The sequence below is a fragment of the Pinus tabuliformis genome, chromosome 2_1 (genome assembly GCF_031772625.1).
Source record: "Pinus tabuliformis cultivar Carrire ecotype Pingquan chromosome 2_1, CPIR1, whole genome shotgun sequence".
Taxonomy (NCBI): Eukaryota; Viridiplantae; Streptophyta; class Pinopsida; order Pinales; family Pinaceae; genus Pinus; species Pinus tabuliformis.
In genome coordinates, this window is record NC_142299.1 from 649,180,298 (window position 1) to 649,204,837 (window position 24,540).

General features: G+C 40.2%; 1 protein-coding gene across 5 annotated transcripts in view; it reads right to left on the bottom strand.

Annotated features, from left to right (window-relative positions):
• The window catches only part of LOC149202255 (uncharacterized), a 129,783-nt gene that overhangs the window by 75,959 nt on the left and 29,284 nt on the right, over window positions 1-24,540 (bottom strand). For 4 of the 5 annotated variants that reach the window (XM_089403144.1, XM_089403146.1, XM_089403145.1 and 1 more), the window contains exon 5: window positions 22,874-22,984. In XM_089403144.1, coding sequence (XP_089259270.1) covers window positions 22,874-22,984 — 111 coding nt within the window. Of the gene's footprint in view, window positions 1-16,475; window positions 16,497-22,873; window positions 22,985-24,540 lie in introns of those variants that run through there. The other variant, XM_089403147.1, reaches the window with a different exon arrangement.

Sequence of the window (24,540 nt, forward strand, 5' to 3'; positions counted from 1 at the left end):
CACTGCAAATGGCTGTCGAATTACTTCCAGCTACTTCCGAAGAGGAGAAGCGTTTATTATACTTAGCTCAATTAAATGAGACTCGACGTGATGCTGCATTGGCGATCGAGACTCATGCAAAACGAATGAAAGCTCAGTATGATCGAAATGTGACCCCTCGAAATTTTTCGGAATGAGACCTAGTACTATTATATGATCAAGCTAACGATAAATTAGGTGCTGGAAAATTCGTTCTGGCATGGGCCCTATATTGTCAAGCGAAAGCTAGCAAAAAGGGCCTATGAGCTAGTTGACTTTAACGGGGACTCTTTGGGTAAACCCAGAAATGGACTTTACCTAAAGAGGTATTATGCTTAAATGATGGGTATGGAGATTTTAGTTAGGTTAGGTTTTTTCTTTCTAGCTGGTGTGTTTGTTAGTTTAGACAGTGTGCTTAGCTTAGAAAGTGTGTTTTCCGTCGTTATTCTGGCTTATCTTGGTTTTACTCTTGATATTGCAGATGTCGACGTCTCTCCAGACATACATTGGTTTTGCTGATGGTGCTTGTCGTAGTACACGGAATATCTCTTCCGCAGCTTGGGTTATCTATTCGCCCTCTGACGAGTTAGTTTCTATGCATGGGGTGAGCCTCGGTCAAACAACAAACAACATTGCAAAATACAGTGCAATGATTGAATTATTGTCTGAATCTATTTCATTTGGGATTCGGAGTTTGATAGTGAGGTTAGATTCTGAACTCGTTGTATTACAGCTTAATAGAGTCTATGCCATTAGAAATCCAGTGTTATTAAGGTTATTTTTGAGAGTGCGTCTCTTGGAACGTGAATTTGATTACATTGAATATCAGCATATTCCAAGGTCTTTAAATACATTAGCAGATGCAATTGCTTCTCGAATGTTAGACAGACATTTGCGATAATCATACATGTAAATTTAAAAACATTTAATCACACATGTTTAACAAGATAAGCCGGTAATAATGATATATATAGATAGGAGTGTGTCAAAAATACATCGTCTTCGATCATAGGTTGAAAAACACCTTATGATCGGCAAAAATGATAAGTACAAAAAACCAAAATGTCGCATGTGTCTACAAAAACGACCATCCAATCACTGGTGATGCTCTCTATACGACACCACTGCACGGGCTACCCTACACAAGAACCTCCTAAAAGGTCCTGGGACTGCGACTACATAGTGCTGAAGCCTGATAGGAATATCATCTATAGTAGTCTGGTATATCTGCCGTCAGACACTCTAGGTCTTGTTCCAACTCAGCTAAGGTCTCTGTAGCCTCGTCCTGTGGGACCGGTGCCGGTGCAACTGGTTGTCTCCTCTCGAAAGGCCGGAGATTGGCTGGACGCCGTGGGCCTACATCTGCATTTTGAGAATTATTACTGTCAGTTTTGAGACGATATAAAAACAAAAACAAAAAATAGATAATTTAAAAACTTGTGAAAAATGAATTACCTGTGTCGTCCCATTGTTCTCCCGGTGGAAGAACCATGTCCGGATCTCCACGAAAATCAACTCCGGCATAAGGAAAATCCTGTATCGAAAAGATCTGGTCCTCCAACCAGTGAAAATACTCCGGTCTAAATCGGACAACCTCCGTGCCCTCGTCAGGATGACGGGCCATCACCGCAACCCATCGCATCAACTTAGGCTCTCGAGGAAGCCCAGCCTCAACAGTGAGATGCTGCGGGATCAGCATCGGAACCCTCTCTAGAGCAAAACTCACAACTAAAGGCCCATAACCAAAAGTCTTTAGTTGCCCGTTTTTCGCCCTAGTCAGTTGGCCCTTTAAATTGGCCAACACAGCATCACACCAGTTGAAAATGGTGCCTCGATAGCAGTCAATCGCCATCCGCATCTGGGATCCAGTGGCAATGTGCAAAGCGACAGCTCTACAAAGTCTGGTAACTGTAAAGGCAATTACCATAAGTTCAGGATATCTTTTTAATCTCTATCCCCCTCTCCTGGTTTTGATCATTACACCACTCTAGACGGAGACTAGCGATGGACTGGCCACCCGGCCTAGTCTCGGACAGAGTCAATTGTTCGCCCCTCTTGGGCAAACCAGTGAGAAAGTAAATATCTGAGGGCTCTATCTCGAGCTGGTGCCCTCCAATGTAAAAGCACTGATCCTGAACGTTCCACCTTTCAACCAGCCACTTTAGAAAGCGCACCTGGGCCCTCATGCCAGGTATGGCCCAGTATTTGTAAAGACCGCATGCCTTTAAAGCATCAATGGAAGGTTGGTGATTAATGGTGGCCAAATCAACATCTTCATGTTCTCTCTCACGCCAATCAAGCATGGTGGGCAATCTACACACCATAAAACATCTGTTAGAGTCCATAAAATTAAAAATTTTTGGTTCATTTTGGAGAAATGGGGGTTTGAAAATCCTCTCCGCGGTGTACGCAGCCCACCTTTAGAGACAGAGTGTGTGTACGCAGGTTCTCTTAAGGCAAGCTGCGTACGCCCGGCATTTTCCCAACTGAGAAAATGTCGGGGTACGCAGGTCACCAGTGGAGCACCTGCATACCCCGAAAAGCGGACCTTGAAACCCCAAGGCCTCCAAAAAATGAAACTAAAGCTTAAAAACAAATTCTAAACGGATGGAAATGCAAGGGGGGATGTTGTAGAATACCTAATGAGACGACGTTCGGTTTCGACGGTCGGATTCTCCGCAATATCCACGGGAAGTTTCTTGCCAAAAGCCCTTTTTCTCTCCTCAACAGTAAAATGGTAAAAATGAAATGGTAAAAGCCCTTTTTATAGGTTTTTTGAGTAAATAAATGTTAAATTTGTTTATTTTCCACCATGAAAAGGTATTTTTCAAAGTATTTTTATCTATCTTAAACAGGTATGAGTAATGTGTTGGTTTTTGTGCAGGATAAAAGGATTTTCAGGGAAAATTGTCACTTTTCACAAACAAAAACATCAGAGTCATCTTTTAAGCCCTTTTCTGACTCCTAAAACGTGAAAAGATTGCCGAGCGTTTCTTTTACACTCGTTAAAACGGAATTAAAAGACGGTCCCCTTATAGCCCTTTTCTGACCGTAAAAACAGGAAAAGATTGCCGGGTTTTTGTCGTTTCAAACTCGATATTGGAAATAAAACGACGTGTCCTTGATCGCTTTTTACTTTTCAGGTCAAAGACACTAACTATGAAAGTACTCCTTGGTCGTAAAAAAACCAAGCGGTTCTCTCAAGTATTATTTTATACTTTTTCGGGCTTGGGAGACACAAATTTACGAAAAAGTTCAACCCTGGAGTCTTCTTAAGTTTTTCAGACTCTCTAAAATTGAAAAACGCCGAGTTTCTCCTATACTGGACTCGTTAAAATTTCACAGTAAAGGACCTGTTCGATTACAAACAGGAACGAACCATTCCTTCTTAGGGTTCGAATCTAAGCTAAGTTGGACTCATCCGAAGGATGAGCTTATACTCAAGCATATGTTATCCTCCTCAAGTTTGTAAAAAATAAAGAGGTACTTGCCAGAAATGGTGGGGGAAAAGAGAGAAAAATGAGCCTACTTGTTATCCTTTATCTCAGAAGAAACCGTATCACCACTCTTGAACACGACACTTTTCATTCACCTGGGTTGGGAAATCCTTTGCCTCACAAGTTGATCAAACCACATTGAAAGTCTTCAGCCGGGTATTAACTTTGGGTCAATCGTCACCAAGCCATCTGTCGTGTCGTTATGTGTTCAAGAGGTCACTGCAAATAAACCATTCATCTGCAAAATACCCGTCATCCATCTCGACCATCCCTGAGTGAGTCCTTACAGCTATATTTCTTCAACATGATCTATGATTTCGTGTTGCGGGCTTGCCTGCAACGGGTCGCTTTCTATCGACATCGACACATTATCTAGAAAGATGATCTAGAAATCGTCAGTACCTTGAAATCCGCATGCATCAATGGCAGATATCTCGCCTTCGACGACAGTTTACATCATTGACTTTCGATCAAAGGATTCCGTAACATGTTCGACATCAGCGCATTCATTCACATCTCATGGATTGTACTGGGTACTTTGAGAACCATTGACATCACTGGTGGCCTCTCTCACACTTGTTAACAGTTTATATCATCGACTGGTAATCAAGTGGTTTCTACCATGCTCGACATCAACCCATTTATTCGCATGGATAGAAACGTACTATTTCGGGAAGTAGAAATGAAGACCCTGGATCTAGTTTCCACCATCCAGGCTGCGAGGAGTTTTGTATTCATTGTATAGTAGACTAACTATAAACAGATGGCTGCGTCCATACTGTGTCTACATGAGTCTATGATTATGATATACTGCGAAATCATTCATGTATCAGAGCAGCAGTTAGTTTGTTAGTTAAAATTTTGGATCTGAGTATGGGAATGCCTACCTCAGCGATGATATGATCTCATACATGTATTTTGTGTTGAATACTTGCAGGTCCCAACCAGGCTCTCCACAAGATAATCCTTGAAATGATAAAGTACTTCACCCTTCCTAGATAATATGAAACCCTAATCTACTACAGGCTTCGCACTTTAGGGAGCAATCTGTTACACTAAAATTTGTCACCATGACTATTTGCAGTTAGTATGGCTCCATCAACTGTCATACTATCCTCCTTGGCAAGTCTCATACCTCTGCTCCTCATGTCAAACTCCAAGAAAGAGAAAAAGTCCTTAAAAAGTCAATTAACTCTGGTTACGCAGTTTCTCTTGGCCTCACCTGCGTGTACGCATCCCAAGTTCACAATACCTGCGTACTTGTACGCTTTGTCTGTAAAGGGGTGGGTGCGTACTCCTGTAAAGGTCAAAAGGCACAAGTTTCACTTCAAAAAAGTTACTTGTGGTCATTTCTAGAGCATTCTAGAAGATGGTTTGACGTGGAGTGAGCGCCTCCAGATGGTTCATGCATCCCAATGAAAGAGGAACTTATCCCATGAAGAGGGGAGCTATCCCATTGAAAGAGGGGCTTATCCCATTGATGGTGGACCTGATTAACTTCCTCCAAAGCACTATAAAATACAGGCATTGGGCCAGAGGGAGGGGAGGTTGAAAGCTGAAGATTCCTAAGGGTAGATGCTGCTGAAATTAGGACTCCCTTATAGAGTTTGAGAGGAGAGATTCCCATCCTTTCTTAGCTTCATTTGGAAGTGGGTGAGCTGATCAAAGTAAAGGAGAACTCTTGCTGGACCCTGGGAGGGACCTGCACAACACCAAGGCACAGGTTGTAATGGTTTCTTTTGTTTCCACTTAATACAATTAAGCTCATTTTTCTCAACAAGTTGTTATACATGATTTGTTTCATATACTCCTTGGTCTTTATGATGAATATGTTTTATTTTATGAGTTATTCAGGTGCTATGTAATCGCTTGCTTGTTAGTGAATGCAGGTTTCGAAGAGAAGGAGGAGCTCATCCGGATCGGAGAGACTGGACTACTACAAAGCGTTGGACTAAAGCTATGTTATAAACACCTGATTACTTGTATTCTAAATGCATATTTAGGGAAAGATAGTGTTTAATTGTCTTGTTTGTCACTAGAAAGCCTTAGCTTCTAGGGAGGTCGATTTTGTCCGCAAAATTGACTCTTTCCGCATGACAGAGGTCGCAGCCAAAACAGGGGTATACTCCATGTGATTGAGGGCTAGTTTGGTTGTTGGAATTACAGGCTTGTTGTAGGGTGTTGTAGGGTGTCTTGTGAAGCTTTTCTAAGGCCCATAATAGTGCACAAGAAGCCTAGTATGGACAACAAAGGAAGCAGGTCCTCGGGAGAGGATTACACTGTGTTTGGGAAGTGGTTTAGGGTTGTTGTTGTTGTGTAACCTAACCAGTCCTGTGAGTGCACAGATCCCAAGGCAAGGAGGCAGCAACTGTATATTGCGGATTTCTTCTTGACTAATGGAGGTGGATGGTGTCCTTGAGGAGGCAGATTTGAGGAGTCCGTTAGCAGCCATGTGGAAGGGTCTCCATAGGTGTCGGATGCCCTAACTAGGAGCAGATGCTACAGCATGATTGGTCACTCATGGTTTGTTGGAGGGTAGCGTGAGAGTGGACCAAGTGTGAACGTGGATTGGGCATTTATGGTTTAGTGGAGGACAGCGTGATAATGCCCAAGTTGGAGCCCAATGTGCACCATCTTCATGGACTTAAATGGTTGCTACAGTGGCAATTGTTGATATCAAGGGTTGATGAGCCAGAGGAGCAGTTGAGCAGCCCTAGGCTTGCGTGGAGAAGGACTTCTGCAGCAAATGATGGGCAGTCCTCCTAGCCGGAGTTCATTGTGGGAAATGGACATCTTGTAGTGATAGGTGGCAGCGCTTCGTGCCCTATGTTGGTCTTCAATGGAGCAACGCAAGAAGACCATAGTGGGTTGAAGTCCTTGAGTAGCTAAGGAGAAATAGTGGGCAGTTGTGAGTTGTTCACAAACGAAGTTGTGAACAACTCAACAGGAGCCTCGATGTGTTGATGTGTTAATGGATAAACGATCAACTAGTGAGCAGATTGGATAGCTGAGGTTCAGTGACCAGATGGACTTGGATTGTTGATAGAGGCAGTGCTGCAGATCAGGAGCCGAAGGACCGGGAAGGTACAAGATACGACCAAGGCAACTGTGAGGAGCTCTACATCAGCCTGAGGGTCAGAGTATCTTGTTGAAGGTTGATTGGTTGTTAATGGACTGACACCAAGCCCCAGTTTGTATTATTGTATCAGTGCATGTATGAGGGCCATTATCCTTGGTACGAGAGCCCTAGATTGTTGTATTATTTAGTTTGATTAATATAACGAAGTTGGGTTGTTGTACATATTTGTACAATATTTTGTAAAAATTTGTATATATTTTGTGCACTAGTAGATTTACTGTTGTTTATATTCCACTATGCAAAGTAGTTTCGTTGTGATTCTTGGTTTGGTAGCGTCGGAGATTTAAGACTCTATCCCAGACACCAAGATCATGGAAATTCAACATGGTATCAAAGCGTATCTGAGCTACTTTGAGGGACAGTGAATCAGAGTGTGCACAACGAAGCAACTCAGAGGGAGTTGTGGGTATCTAGATCATGGAGCAAAGGATTTAGCTGAAGACATGGAGATGTTGTCTTAACTGGCTTGACAGCGAGATTGGTTGGGAGTTCTGGTGGATTGGTGGAGAACCTACTGAACAACAGTTTGTTGTAGGGCAAATTGTTGATCATGGAATTTCGTTGATTTGCCATGGATGGTTAGGAAAGCTCGAGGATTGCTTTAGCATGGACAAGATCAATATAGTCAAGATGGCTTCATGCGATGGACTACATGTTAGCAGGCTAAAGCCTTTATCGGATCATGATGTTGCATATACGAGATTGGAGGGATTTGCACGAGAGGTATTTGATCGAGGAGGATGAGTGCTTGCAAGGCTGAGCCAGTGGAGATCGTGTAGGCTCAAAGGGAGTCTAGCCTCAAAGGGAGCATCCCTATGGAGGTTTGGGATCTTCAGGTTTAGATGAGATGAGGTAGAGGCACTTTCATTCTACAGGGTATGTTGCAGTGATGGACACTAGATGGGCTAGTGTCGCCGGAGATGATGTTGATGGAGACTTCCTAGTGTTGGAAGTACCTCCCTCGCTAAGAGGGAGTGTTGATTTTTGTAGCTTGGGAGGTACTCCAAGCCTTGAGGATCAAGGGTTTGGAGGAAGGAGCTCCATAAGTGGCCTTGTGGGCTTGAAACCCAAGCTTGGGGTTTTGCACCCATCGATGTTTGGGCCAAAATCGTGATGAGACTATGACATGTGATGGATGAGGATGATAGTAGCTGACAAGATAAATCCAAAGCATCGAGAATCGTTCGATTCCGAGTTGTCGTTGAAGAGATATTAATTTTTGAAGGTCATGGTTGGGTTTGCACATGTGTTGGTCAAGTAGGCCTAGTGTTTAGAGGCCTAATGACAGTTGTAAAAACGCATGGAGAGCCTTCGTTGGAGCCCTTAAGAAGGTTATATATTAAGGGAATGTGTGAGGTTATTGGACACATTCAAGTGATCGTCCATCAAAGAAATAGCTCTGAAATGGGCAGCGTATAACGCAGCAAGGACGAAGAGGTAAGGAAGTCGAGATAGAGAGAAATATCTTTGAGTTTGGGTGCAGGTTACTTGGGAGAAGACAGCGCAGGTCTAAGGCATCCTTGTGGAGGCTAGGAGGGCAGGTTAACGTGGTTTTCTCTAGTTTTTTGAGTGTGACTTTCATTGCAAGTTCAGCCGTTGGAACAGAGGTATGTAGTGGGTGTTTTCTGTGCTCGATAGGGTGTGACATATCTCTGTAAAGGGCCACAGGTTATTGGTTGTTGCAACAATGTGTAGGAGGGTTGATTAAGTGGGCCAAAAGGCCTAGGAAGGATCTCCTAACCCAGTCGTAGTTACCTAGAGGAGGTCACAGCCAGAACAGGGGTATTCTCTATGTGATTGAGGACTACTTTGGTTGTTGGAATGATAGGCTTGTTGTAGGGTGTTGTAGGGTGTTGTAGGGTGTCTTGTTAAACTTTTCCAAGGCCCATAACAGTGCACAAGAAGCTCAGTTTGGACAGCAAAGGGAGAAGCTCCTTGGGAGAGGATTACACCGTGTTTGGGCAGTGGTTTGGGGTTGTTATTGTGTGCCCTAACCAGTCCTATGAATGCATAGATCCCAAGGCAAGGAGGTAGCAACAGTATATTGCAGATGTCTTCTTGACTAATGTAGGTGGATGGTGTCCTTGGAGGCAGATTTGAGGAGTCTGTTAGCTGCCATGTGGAAGGGTCTCCATAGGTGTTGGATGCCCTAACTAGGAGCAAGATGCTACAGCAATATTGGTCACTCGTGGTCTGTTGGAGGGCAGCGTGAAAGTGGACCAAGTGTGAACATGGATTGGGCATTTATGGTCTGGTGGAGGACAGCGTGATAGTGCCCAAGTTGGAGCCCGGTGTGCACCATCTTCATGGACTTAGGTGGTTGCTAGAGTGGCAGTTGTTGAGCTCAAGGGTTGATGAGCCAGAGGAGCAGTTGAGCAGCCCTAGACTTGTGTGTGGAAAAAGATTTCTACAACAGATGATGGGCAGTCCTCCTAGCTCGTGTTCATTATGGGAGATGGACATCTTGTAGTGATAGGTGGCAATCCTTTGTGCCCTCTGTTGGTCTTCATTGGAGCAGAGTAGGAAGACCATAGTGGGTTGAAGTCCCTGAGTAGTTGAGGAGCAGCAGTGGGCAATTGTGAGTTGTTCACAAACGGAGTTGTGAGCAACTCAACAAGAGTCTCGATGTGTTGATGAGTTGATGAACGAACGATCAACTAGTGAGCAAATTGGATATCTGAGGTTCAGTGGCCAATTGGACTTGGATCGTTGATAGAGGCAATGTTGCAGATCGAGAGACGAAGGACCAGGCAGGTACAGGATACGACCAAGGCAACTATGAGGAGCTCTACATTAGCTTGAGGGTCAGAGTATCTTGTTGAGGGCAGATTGGTTATCAATGACTAACACCAAACCCCTGTTTGTATTCTTGTATCAATGGATGTATGAGGGCCATTATCCTTGGTACAGGAGCCCTAGACTGTTGTATTATTCAGTTTGATTAATATAACGAAATTAAGTCGTTGTACATATTTGTACAATATTTTGTAAAAAGTAGTCTATATTTTGTGCACTAATAGATTTAATGTTGTTTATATTCCATTGTGCAAAGTAGTTTCATTGTGATTCTTGGTTTGGCAGTGTTAGAGATTTAAGACTCTATCCCAGACACCAAGATCGTGGAAATTCAACAACTAACCCTCTGCATGACCTACCATATACATCCATTCTTTCTTGCTTGATTTGGAGGCTTACAGGATCCAACTCCTCATCATCATCAGAGGAGATGTTCCCCTTCCCATTACCATTGTCTTCCAATTCTATTTGCCCATCATCCTCGTTTAAACTTGAGCTTTCTTCGATGTCACCCAGACCATCCAATTGATTACCCTTTGTGGGACTTTGTACCTAGTTATAATATTTGTCTTTGATCAGGCTATCCAGAATATTCAAAGCACAGGTTAAGTGAGCAAAGTCAAGGAGACGACTAGGATCCTCTTCATAGCAACACCTCAGTGTGTCGAGTTGCGTAAGTTGTGACCTATAAACCTAAGCATGAATTCCATATCCATACCTTCCAATATATTTTGATAAGACTGCATATTTATCCAAATTCTTTTGCAGTTCTTGAATGTCTTAGTCATTGAGTTTTACAAATGTAGGACCAAGATAAATCTCCCTTTTCCAATAGTCTATTTTTTATGATTTTACATATTAGGATTAAAATGGAGTCGCCAGGGTGAAATGAAGCACCTTGGTAGATGCTTGCTTCACCCTACAAGCATTAACTTTGGAGTGCAATGAAGAACTAGGGCTTTGTTCTTCCAATGGAGTCGCCAATAATTATATGTCAATATGTCGTATGGGGAACAAACACATGTTTCGTGTCCCCGGCAATGGTGCCAGAAATGTTACCGCTCAAACTAGCAGGGGTCCCAAAAGGGGATCCTTTAATGGTTACTACTAGGTCAAGGGAAATAATGAAGCAATAGCCCACTGTCACCTCGGCTAAAGCTCCCTACTCGTGACAGACTTTCAACGATGGGAGGAGACCCATTATAATAAGGATCGCGAAAATGAATGGATCAATGATAGCATGAGAGGTGATCCTAGAAGCCTATTCACAAGAGAGGCTCAGATATAGGCTTGATTGCTTTGAAAGCAAGATGAAAGGCTCTCTAGGACGGGTTTAAGGGAATTCTAAGAGATAGGGTTTGAGTATATGACTTGTCAAGAAGACTCTTAGCTACAATCCTTGTGGAAACTTGGATTCCAAGTGGTCTTTGTGGAATTGGCTTTAATAAGTTGTGGGACCACATGGGACCAAGTGGACCCAGAATTAGGTCAAGGGGATGGAATTTATCAACCAAGGGTGTGCTTAGCCTAATTGAGGGAGAGGAAGGGATTAAAGGAGAAATTTTCTTTGAATTTGATGCAATAATCCCAATGAGGTCACGAGCCAAAGGAAACCTAGGGCAAAAAATGGTCCTCGGGCTAGAACTTGTCGAGATCCCACCATCGAATTTGCCTCAAATTTGGAGGGCCTCTAAAGAAAACTCCAACGCAGTTGTGGACCGAAAATTGAACTGTTTGGTTGGTTAGATTGCGAGATAAGTGATGCCCTAGGAGACCTATGTAGGCTAGGCCTAGAAAGAAAGAGAGAAGGTGGAGAAAAATATTCTTTAAAGTGATCACCAGAGGAAGACCAGTGCCTTGCTCTTTGGGAGAGATGGAGTCATGGATAAATTAGGGTTTGGCTCAATTTCAACTTATCAAGGAGGCCTAAAAGACACTTCAGTAAGCTTAGGGCTAGTTTGAAGCATCTTCAAGGTCTTTATACTTCATTTTGCATAATTCGATGACTTATTAGGAGAAATAGTTATCACTACAAACACATTCATTCATTGCATAGCCCAATTATAATACAGCATTATTTAGAAACTTAATTTCCACAACTTTGCGTAAATTGATGCATGCAGTATATAAGCCCTAAAATAGTGAAATTCCTAGCATCATGATGCAACAAAATTACATAACAAAATACCATTTAAAAAGTACTTACATGGAAGAAGAATATATCCAATCATCAAGTTTGCCAACAAGAGAAGCTCCAAGACAAAGAAGATTTAACCAAACATCAAAATTCATCCATTCATCCAAAATATCTCCTCCTCCAAAGAATGTGAAATTCTCAGAAGAGCGAATGATCAATCCAAGTGATGATGCTAAAATGAAATCACATCACTTGTATTTATATACTTCTAATGAGTTTGATTTAGCTAATTAGACCTAATTAGCCCCTAAAATAAAATAATGTACAAAATAACTAGCTTTTAGTGACAAGTGCACCAAACTAGCTCTTAAACCAAAGAATAAGCCTCTCGAGAGGTTGAATGATTAATAGTACATGTTGTTGGGCATTATAAGAGGCCTGGTGAAGTGCATAGGTTCCATAATGAGAAATAGGACTCCCAAAAGTAGTGCACAAGGGGTGTGCCCCTTGTTCTCCAAATAACAACCCTATGGTGCTCTAAATGGGTGTGGGGGCACACAACCTCATGGGTTTCCAAATAGATTGAAGATGCCTGTAGACACTCTGTAAGGGCTCAAATGATAGTGTAAGTGATACCACATCACCATACAGATCCTAGTTCATCTGCCAAGTGCATGGTACAACTGCGGGGTCTACTGGGCATGGTGAACCAAGAGCATCTTCCTCATCCAATAGGTGAATCTCGAGCAATCTCTAAATGTCTTTGGGGATTCATGGAATGTTGTCCATTGTTGTGGAGACCCATGGCTCTCTACACACACCCTACATGTGCCAATGTAGCCCTCTGGAGGGTTAGGACCTCATATAGGGAGACCAAACACAAAATGGAGACCATCCGGAATCTTGCATAAGATCCAATGCATCCCCTTGCCTTTCAGTACAACAAGTCATTTAAAGAAATCGAGTTAAAGAGCTTACAAACCATAGACAACAAGTGGTCACTTCATAATGACATGCCCTTCCATAGTGGGCTTTGGCATGTGCTAATGTATCCAAGCTCCAAGGGGGGTTAACCAAGCACCCTGTTAGGTGGTTTCTACCTTTAAAGGGGGTGGTATGTCCAAGGGGCATCCTTCAAATGGTGGTGGCATGTGATAAAGAGATGAATGGAATAGGGAATAAAAGGGCCACATGTCAAGGTACAAGGGTAGCTAATAAAGGGAAGCCCGCACTAGGGTATATAATGTATGGGAGAGAGGAATCGTGGTACATGAATTACCCCGGCCTTGATTTTTCCACCCTTATTCATATGCCTTTTTCCTTTTATGAATTTTCTTTGGTGAACTACTCGGGGCTTAAGGAGTAAGCACGATGTGTAAAGTATAGCAGTGGATACCCCCTTTAAGGTGGGGCGGTTCATTGCCCACCGGGGGTTGGGACAATCATGGGTTCCTGAATGATAGAGGAGGCTCATCTAGGGCCTATAGGAACTAGGGTGATGACCATGGAAATGAGGTAGAGCTCATGTATTGGCTTTTTCCCACGTGCTAAATGTGTTTGTCCCAGCCATCTTTTTCAATTTGTGGTACATTTTATTGTTGAATGTGGTCAATTATGCTTTTTCTTTTCTTTTTAGCTGCATAAACCTTTGGGCATCGTTCCTAGCCTGACCCAGGGTGTGGGCAAAGGGGAGGGGAAGGCTAACCCTTTGTGGAACCAGTGGAGGAATGTGGACCCAGGCGGGAGGAATGATGAATGGGGTTATAATCAACGAAAGGGGAGTGATATATGTGGATGAGGGAGCGGGACCACACAACCAAAATCAGGGTTTCCCATGTAGTACCATCCTTAAAGCCCAAAGGTCAGTAAAAGAGGTCCCACGGGACTGGGGTCCAAGGTTAACATCCAAAAGAAGTCTAAGGGACAAGAGCACAAACCTAGCCCACTCTTTCCGTCGAATCTCCCCATTAATCCATGCCCAAAAGTTTCCATGATAAGTAAACTACAATACTCAATTACCAAATGACAAGGCATAACTTTAGGTTTTGGGGGGCCACCTTCAAACATACGATCATGACAGATGGGTGAGGGAACACAAGGCTGGCTCAGGTGGCATTGAAATGGCACAACGAGCTAGTTGGTGGCTACAAGGGGCCGTTGGTTGTTGGCTGAGGACCATTTTGGAGAAACAAATTCTCCTAGGGATATCACCCACAAAATGGTGGGTAACACAACGTACTCGGCCTCACACGTGCATCATCGAGAAACTGTTTTTCAGCCCCTACTTGGCCTCCCATACGTGATTAATCACTGTCCCTACACTTTTGTGAATTTCTGCAACTCTTTTCCTATGTCTTCAGCCTCTCAAACCTGTAATTAGCTCTCACAAGTATGCTAGAATCTCTCCAAATGAATGTGTCTTCATCCTCTCCCTTAAGCTCCTTTTACAATTTCAAATTGAGCAAAATCCCTAACACACAATCTTTAAAATGATAGATAGTTACGATTAGATCCTAACCCACTTAAATCAATGGTTGAGATTAGATCTAAGTCACTTAAAAAATTAAATATTTATCCTTAGAAATTTGCTCAATTAGTCAACATTAATCAACTAAATTAATTAATGTGTTTTGTCTAAGTTGGGAAATAAATCATATTAGTTGTTCCTCTCAAACAACCACCTAAAGTGGACTTCCTCTCTTGCATGCAAGAAACTAGCCCATGTAGAAGACCTTCCGAGGCTACAAAATCAACACCTTACAAAAATCAGACACTGAAGGTTGAAGAACAAATTTGCTTGCCATATATCACAAAACCATTTGATGTTGTTAAGCCAAACAAAAGATTGTCATTTGTGCCAAAAAGCACTCCTGTAAACATAAATCCAGTGATCAAATAGACCTTTATAGTATTTTTTTTTTTTTATTTCTACTCTCATTGATTTTTATTGCAAGTGTGTTTTCTAAAGCATTAAATTGTAGGGTTCTTTTCATAGTACAAGAATCATTAATGTACTAATCTTGCACATACAATTTTGGCCTTTCTAAGTTGATGTTCCCACCTCGAAAATAAAATGTAACAAGATTTAAACATTTAAATTGACTGACATGAATCATGGCAATAATAATCTCATATAGCGACATCACTATGAAAAATCAATAAAAATATCGCTTATTGCAATTAACCAGTAATTATCCAATGTATTTAATTCGGATCAAAGTAATTTTACTACAAATATTGAACAAAAACACGATTTCAATATTCACAAAAATAGATTGTTGAAACTGCAATAGAAAACCAATCACAAAATGGGCACAATATTTTCGAACAAAACATCCCTGGAAAAACCCTAAAGGGAAAACCAGTTCTTCAAATCTGAGAGCTCTATTAATCTTTAGCAAATTCTACATTTGATGAATATTACAATATTGCTTGCCAAACCTCAGCAAAGCTCTGACAAACCATTGGAAGGCTCACAACTCCCTCTACAACATAACATGGCCTCTCTTGCAATTCACACTGTTATTCCAGCAATCTGTTGTGAATTCCTTCTATCTGTCTTTCTACAATTGCACTAATTTCCTGCAATTCGCTCTACAACTGGAAATTTCGATATGCTAAACTGGTAACCCGTAATGGCCTATCCTGGCAATGTCAGCATCTCTGTCTGCAGAATAACTTTGGGAGAAATCCTCCTCTGTATCTCGAAAACTGGAAGAATATTGATGAAAGAAAACTCCGGAAAATATTTATTGCTTCAACTGTTGTTGAAACCCTCACTGGTGTCAAACCCCATGTTATCATTGCATCCTCTTCACTGCAATGAATGATCTCCGAGACTTCCCATCGATTTACTTTATAATCTCTCGCTCAGAAATTAACGACCAATATCTAGATCTAAAATGATCTAATCGATGGCTAAGATCACTTAAAAACTTTACTAGAAGTCTCTAGAAAAAAATTGACCATGTCTCAATTATTACTAATTAATTAATATATTTCCCTAAGTTAAAACTTAGGAAAATAATTAAAATTGATTAATTAATTTAATTAAGACATTTACATTCAAAAGAATAACTTGGGCTTGGAGATATTTTCTGCTCTTGTGTTCCTAGCCTCACTGACACCACCTAAGGCTAGAACACTTGTCCGAGCTACATCAACCAACACTCCCTCTTAGCGAGGAAGGTGTTCTATAGTCGACACCATCGTGCTCTGTGCTCACATCTAGAACATTTGTCACCTCATGACCCATTCCACTATGGCACAGCTCTCTTGGAATGTTGTTGCAAGCGATGAGTGCAAACTCATCCTCTATCCAACTAGAAATCTCATCTGCGATTGCCACTATCTACTTCTCACTCTTGTTGTCATTGTTCTTCTTGTGTAAGAAATTGGTGCGGTAATGGCCAAACGCAAGATAGCCATAGCACTTTATCTTCGACATCTTCTTCTTCTTTTCCTCCTTAGAGTTGGACCCTTTACTAAATCCCTTCTTCACTTTACGCTTGCTCACAAGAGCGACATTCTTGCTATCATCTCCCTTTTGCTCAGAACTACTTCTAGTACCAATGTTGTCTTTCACAAGGCTCAGTCGAAGCTCCTCCTATGTGAAGTCATTCCACAATCGTTCATAACAAGGAAAATCAGATCTTCCACTAACCACTTGCACGAAAAGATCCCACTACTTCTGAAAACCATTCAAGGTTGCGTTTCAAGTGAAAGCACCCTAGGGCCTTGGGTTAGAACCCTAACAGAGCATAAGCAAACTATAACAAGAAATACTGAAACAACTCAAGCAAGATGCTTATATTATCAAACTACGTAAGAGTGACCATACCCGGATTTCCTTCGTTCGAGTAGGTCCCACAGGGTTCAGACCCTCTGCAACTCCCGATGTTCTTCAAACCTGAAAATCATTCAATTCGAACATACATAGCAGTATAGAAGTAAAGCATATTCACGAAATTGACTTTATATCATATAAACAAATGATTGATCATACATCAAAACGACATTCATATATGAATTAAAACATAATTTGATGCATAGACATAGTTAATTTCGGAAACAAGACAACATTTCTTTTATTGCAGTAAGTTATAAATAACATGGAGAGAATTCACCTGAGTCTTTCTCTGGCTCCAAGCGGAACTGTCCTCCGGATTCATCCTATCCCAGCCTTCAACAATCTTCTTCCATCACCAACACCATGATATCTCAAGCAAAAGGAAGGATATCTATAATAAAGGAAACAAGGGTTTCCTGAAGCTTGGGGAAGTGCATGAGGCACAGGGATTCATCAGACTCAGTCAGGGATAATCTCAGTATAATAACTCTATCTCTTCTCCTCCTCCTTAAGGCCTTCCCATAGAGGTCTATTTATACCTCTCCCAATTAGTTTTTTAGTTGGGAAACAGTTGGGCCATGGGCAATAGGAGGTAATCAACAAGTAAAACCCATGAAATCCGCCCAAAATTAAGGAAATTTAATTTTTTAAGTGTTTTAATACATATACACAGGTTGGGTATTGACTCACCCGCGTGTACACGCTTTTAGCTAAGGGCAAAGTAGCGTACAGGGAATAAAACACTGCTTTTTATATATTTGGACCAATTCTAGAAGGAGGGGTTGCCCTAGGCCATAAACAAAGCATCATATATACCAAGAGTGGTAAATCGTGCTATAACAGGTTGTTCTCACAAGCTCTTTGTCATCAACCTTCTCTCCAATGGTTGCTAGCTCATCTCTGACTGTCCTGATGTGAGTGAAATAACTGACAACGTTCTCCCCCTTACTTTGTTTAGTGCTTTTAAGCTTCTCTCTTAGGATCATTTTTTGATTCATATTTTTTTATCTTGGAATGGTTTGTTGATGGCATCCCACAATTTCTTGGTTGTATCTTCTTTCGCTAAATGTGGAACTATGTGGTCCTTGACCCAATCTAAAATAATACAACTAGCATTGACATCATCTTTCTGGTACTCATGCAACATGATAGGATCTATTGGTACAGCAATATGTGTCGTAGCAAACTCCTTCAGTCCATGCTCTTCCAAAATAAGAAGGCATCGAATTCTCCAAACACCAAAGTTTGATGCACCATCTAACCTATCGTGATTCCTCAATCCTACTGAAGCCATTATTGAATCCCTTGAGAGAAAATAAAAATAATACCTCTTCTATCAGCTAAGAAAAGTCCCTAGAAAACCTCTCGGTCTCCCTCTCCAAGTGATCTCAACTACTACTGGGCAACTCACACTTCCTTTATGAACTCGCACTGCCCACTGGAACTGTGCATTGTCCCTCCCAAAAGCTCACACTGCCTTCGGGAAATCACTCTAATGAATTTCTTTGCCTCCAGCAACTAGAGAAACCCACTCGCACTACCTCTGGAAAATCGATCTGGCAACTGGCAAAGGAAACTGTCTCCACAACACACACTGGTAAACTAGAAATTTGCACTAGTTCATTTGACCCTCCTCTTGCAGAAAATGACACTGGTAAAATTCCTCCAAGTAATTATGGAAATCAATCTGGCTATTAAAACCTTAGCTTCCTCTTCCAAACCCCTGCATTAATCTACTCTGATAAACCTATGTGCCTTATATCTACTCTAATACCATGTGAAAAATCGATAAAATATTGCTTATTGCAATCAACCGATAATTATCCAATGTATTTAATTATGTGCAAAAATTATTTTATTGTAGATATTGAATACAAATGTGTTTGCAATAGTCACAAAAATAAATTGCAGAAACTCTGATAGAAAACGAATCACAAAATGGACACAATATTTCCAGACAAAACGTCCTTGGAAAAACCCCAAAGGGAAAACCATTTCTTCAGATCTAAAAGTTTTATTAATCTTCAACAAATTCTACAATTAATGAATATTACAATATTGCTTGCCAAACCTCGACAAAGCTCCAGCAAAATATTTTTTCACCTCCACAAGTCAATATGACCATTGGAAGGCTCACGACCTCTCCTGCAATTCTCACTGCTATTCCAGCAATCCGTTGTGAATTCCCGCAATCCACCTTTTTTGCAATTGCATTTTTCCTACAATTCGCTCTACAATTGAAAGTCTCAATCTGCTAAACTGGCAACTTGTACGACCTCCCCTGGCAATCTCAACCTCTATCTGCAAAATAACTCTCGGAAAATTCCTCCTCCGGATCTCACAAACTGGAAAAACATTGAGAAAAGAAAACTTCGGAAAATATCCATTGCTTCAATAGTTGTTGAAACCCTCGCTGGTGTCAAACCCCATGCTATCAATGCGGCCTCTTCACTACAATGAATGATCTCTAAGACTACCCATCGATTTCCTTTATAATCTCTCATTGAGAAATCAACAGCCAAGATCTAGATCTCAAATGATCTAATCGATGGTCAATATCAATTAGAAACTTTACTTGAAGTCTCTAGAGGAAAATTGTCCATGTCTCAATTATTACTAATTAATTAATCTATTTCCCTAAGTTAAAACTTAGAAAAATAATTAAAATTGATTAATTAATTTACTTGAGACATTTACATTCAAAAGAATAACTTGGGCTTGGAGATATTTTTTGCTCTTGCGTTCATAGCCACATTGACACCACCTAAGGCTAGAACACCTATCTCAGCTACATCAACCAACAACTACTAAGAAAACACCAAGTTTGAAAGCCCCAATACCTTAATCAACACAAAGCATAAGTTTCTAGAGAATGTGCCAAAGGCTTTGTCCATGTCCACAAAACATTAGCACACCAAAAGTTTACCTATTCTAGCTTTCTCAAATTTGGTTGCAAAAGTAAAGATATGATCACTAATGTTAATTCCTTCTAACATTTGCTTAACTCCAACCTACTACATTTTCTCTACCCCTATGCAAATGTACTCATCCAATGTTGTTAAGCATTTGGCCAATATATGTCCAATCATGAGGGCCTGATAATTACACAAGCACTTCTTCAAGAAAATAGCTACATCTTTTTCGATGTCTACACTAATGTATTATTTAATAATGAAAACCTCTTCCCAACGTAATTGTACCACTTCAATAAAAATAGGTTTCTGCAAGCTTTTGATTATTGTTTGTCATTTTAGGGTGTCAACCTACCAAAGAGAAAAAATGTTCGATATAAAGATTCTCATCCAAAGGCTAAATTTTGTAACACATTGACACTTTTATAACCTAGGGAGCTACCACTAGGGGGATGTAAAAATAGAAAGAATGGTAAATAAATTTCAAAACCTTGAATACAATATTTTACATATTTATAAAGTGCATTAAGATTCTCCCAAGGATGCTTGATTACTTAACTCTCTAAAGGTGGCACTGCCTCAACCATGTAGCAAGGATGCTATAACATTATTTTTTCTCTTAATGTTGCATCCAAATCCATTTTAGGATGTTTATTTTTCTATAACGATTGTGATATGAGCTCATTAACAACAATGAGAAGATTTCACAAACAAGACAGGAAACAAGAGAAGAAGCATGTAAGCACAATAGATTACCAAACTACACACATTGTACTCTCCAATATATTGGGTTTTTAAATTTTAAGTTAGTGCAAAATTGGTGGAGCCTTAATAATGATTAATCTCTGACCAAGTCTACTAGAGTTACAATTATAATATATTTTGTGACTAATCACCTTTGACCAAGTCATCTATAAAACATTTACGAGGTAAAAAACATAAAATATAATGAATGTTTCCAATGTATTTTTCCACCAAGATATTTGGGGAAGATTATCCATTGAAATGTGAGGGCATACAAAAATGGTGTTTGGTTGTAGCGATTGGAAGACATGACTTCCTTGCTAAAGAAAATGGATCATAAAATGTTGAGGCACATGTACAAAAGAGATTGCCTCCACACTCTTGGGATGAGGTAAACCATGAATAGCATTGTCCTGGGAACAATGCAATTTGATTTTCTTTGACTAAAGTGAATGAACCAAGATGAGTCTTAGGATGCAGACTCTATGCTTAGAGGGACACCTCCCAACTAAAGAATGAAACTTGTGCAAGAGGTTGTTGCAGGTCAAGGCAAAGAGCACCAAAAGAGAATGAAGAGTTAAATTTATGGACATTAACATGCTTAACAACTTGTCCTCCAAACTAAGAGGAGGAAGAGGTGGGTCATTAGCTCTTACTATGCTTGTAAACCTGTAGTTGTCGTAATACCCCATCATCTATGACCTTCTGATAAAATAGTGGGGCTTGCCAAGAATCACATGACAATAATCCATACTTGTAACATCAAATTCAACAATATCCATGAATGGTCCAATGGAAGAAGTGATTGAACACTTATAATTGATAGGTGTTGACGCATCCAAGATGATATCATTATGGATGCAATGTGTTAGAGTTGAAGCTCATTGACTAACAACTAAGAAACAAAATTCTTTTGATTTTCGTTGTCCATGATCAACTATCTAACTTTGCACAATCTAAAAATCGTGAGTGAATAGAATTTTCCTCTCGTGGCCATTACAATCTTTGATCATATGGGAAAATAAAATGTTTGACGAGCTAGGATCACAGAAGTAAAGCTCTCATCATTCTTGTGTATTAGGCTCTGTAATTATGAATTGTCATTCAGCAAGGAAACACTTGGCCTTTGTGGACTGTAAGACATGATATTCAACATCAGTGATCATATCCGCTATGATAAGAGGAGCATTTCTTTTGCATTTGGATGATGCGGATGCCTATCTCTTGAGTGGAACAAATATTGGTTGAGAGAGAAGGGGAAGAATGACCCTTTGTCTAAGAGGGTTGTGAAGACTTCTTAGATGCCTCAACAGCCTTAGGAAACTTAACTTCATTCCTAGAAGAAAGTTGAATTATGAAGAAAGAAGTTGTAGCTTTGTTCTAACGTCAGACAAAAAAGAAAAGAAATGAAATTAATGAGAAGAGAATCTTCAAGGATCCCTTACCTCAAGTTTGATAGAGATTTTGCTGAAGACCTCAATGCAATGTTGAACAATTTGTCCTGGGATCTGACTAAGATGCATCCAACTTTGCCAGAATTGTGCACTTATGTACTAAGAAGTAGAAACACTCGTGGACAACAATCTTGAAGTCATTCGTCCCAATTTATGGCTCCAACAAATTTTGGGGTGGAATATTGTGGGTACATCTTGAACATCTATTGGACAATTGATTTGTTGTAGGGGTGGCTGTCGTTGTAAGGCCTGTTCTAGGGTCTACTACTATGTGGTCCCCAAGTTCTGGAACATGGGGAACATATCCTGCATCGTTTTAGCCTGAAACTTTTCTCTTGTCTTTGCTGTGTAACCAGTTGCTCTGTCAACAATTGGTTTTGTTGATATTGTTGCTCCTACAATTACTCTGCCAAGAGTTAAGTAAGGGCGGTATCTTGAGAGCTATCAACATATCTGGAAGAATGGCAGTGAGTCATGATGTAGTGCAGAAGGACAATCTATGACAGTCTTATAACAAAAACAACAAATCTTGGGTACCAATCACAGTTTGCAACCCACAATGGAAAAATCACGAGTGTCGATCATATGGCCATTTTTCTCAGCAGACTAAATCTCATCACATTGGAAATACCAAATAAGGCTCAGGTCCACAAAATCCTAGCCTATGCAAAAATATCTTGATCAGCAACATCTCAAAATCAACTACTCGATAATTTGTTTGGTTATTCAGCCATACGAATTTGCTAGAACTGTATAACTAATAGATGATTAGGAAAATGGTGCAGAAAGTAGCTAGCGACATGGAATGACTTCTTAGCTCTAGAAATCTCGGGGAGATTCAAACATGACTAAATTAATCTGAGAGCTAATGCCCTAAATAATGGATATTGGTAGGAACAAAGTAGTGTAAGATAGTTTATTCCAGGTCTCTAAAATTCACTCAATCTCTTTCCTCTGCTGTGAATGGAATGTTCACTAAAGACTCATTAGGCATAATCTGTGGTCCGATCCTACAAAAGCCTACACTAAGCTTAAATCCCCTTCCCCTAGTAATACCACTTAGTACATTGTGAAGGCATTCCTGAGAGTGATGAAGATGGTCAACAGGAAACCAACCATTATAAGTACAATTTAGACATTAGTGACAAGGTAAGCTTTTCAAACCAATCTGTCAATGACCAATAACAATAATCATGAGAGCTTCATCTCTGATCTAAGAAAATTGCTAATTTCCAAGAAAGACAAGAATGCATAAAAGAGGCAACAGCATTCCTGAACATTGACATGATCTGCATATTATGAATGCTATAGTGTGAGGAAACAGTACCTTTTTCTTGGTCACTTTGTCAATGAACGGATAAACCGTCTTCCATGCTGCCCAGAATAGGTATGGGACGTGAATCATAAATAACTTTCCCAGCCGCTCCGGATAACAATCCTGTTGTAATAAAGATGTCTTATCATCTTGAAGTCATAATAAAATTGACATTTTTCAAATCGTTGCGTACTCACATGAAAGCTATCCCATAAGGCATGCAAAATACATTCTGACAGCTAACACGCTGCTCGGTGAGTTCCAAACTGGATACTATATAATTATTTTGTAACACAGTTTCCATTTGAAAATTTGTTCTTTTACGTTAGCTGTTCACTACAATGCAATCATACCAAAAACTACTTCCCGCAGACCTTTGCAGAAACCATGAAAAGAGGACAGACTAAAACTGACCATCTCAAAGAAGCATTGGTGTTTACAGTATCATCTTTTTTGTTTCGAAAGACCTATTATGTTATAAATTATCCAATGTCACATGCACTTTCAGGGAACCTCAGTATCACTCTCATAATAATCTCTCCAATTATTTACAAGAAAAGTGGATATTTTATTCAAAAATTGAGAAGTTTAGGCAGCCCATCAATAATATGATGGTACCAAATTAATGAGTACGAACCAACATGGTGCAAATAAATGTGTTGACATCGAAAATTCAGCTTCAGTTCCAAGTACTCGGAGAGGTTCACCAATAGTCAGCTTTACAGAATTGTTAAACAATAATTTGGTTTTGATGTTCCAAAAGGACCCCAGGAAAGATAACTCCACGGACAAACTACATGACAGATTAATTTGCTATAAACCATTCCAGTGAAAAATCTGGTAGTTATATGAAAGTAAATTTGCAACTCATATTTGTCATTTTAACCTAAAATATCTCCTAACTCAAAAAATCCATAACGTGAATCACAAGTGGATGAGTACATCAAGAGGAACAGAATACTTTCGAATTCTGGATGCCAGCATCAGCTTTATCTATGTAAGCATCTTCAGTTTTATGAACTTAAAAGTCCCCACTTCAAGTGAATACTCCTACCTTCCATGATCTCATGGATATCAGGCACACACGTTGTATACCATCCAATCCCCAAGATATGCATGAAACATGATCAGGAATGCAATGCGTCTGAAGAAAGGAGGCGAGTTCATTCTACTGAAACCAATGTTTATCATATAAGTAGAATCATAATCATAAATATTCCAGATCATTCTAAAAACCAACTTTATTAAAAATGCTAGTACTCCAAGTGAAATCACTGACTGGTAGGAGATATGCCAATGTCTATTTATATCCAAAGTTTGAGTTTTTACCATGCTTTTGTTGATGTTTGTAGCTCGGGCAGGTGTTTCTGCACAGGCCTAAGTATGTAGGCATGCAGAAGTCGCCCAAGATCTCCTTAGAACACTTGCTCTAGTGTGAGCAAGTTTCATTTGGAACTCAACCTAAGTTAGACTTAGGAAAGGCACATAATTATTCGCTTATTAAGCTAAAATTAACTTTAGAAAAAGTAAATTAATTACATTAGTGATTATGCTTTAATATCAGCCCTTAATCTTAAGTGAGGCAAAATCTAATTTCAGCCATCAATAACTTTGGAGATTAGGGTTAGGGATTTAGCTCCATGTAAAGTTATAAACGCAAGGCTAAGGAAAGAGAGAAG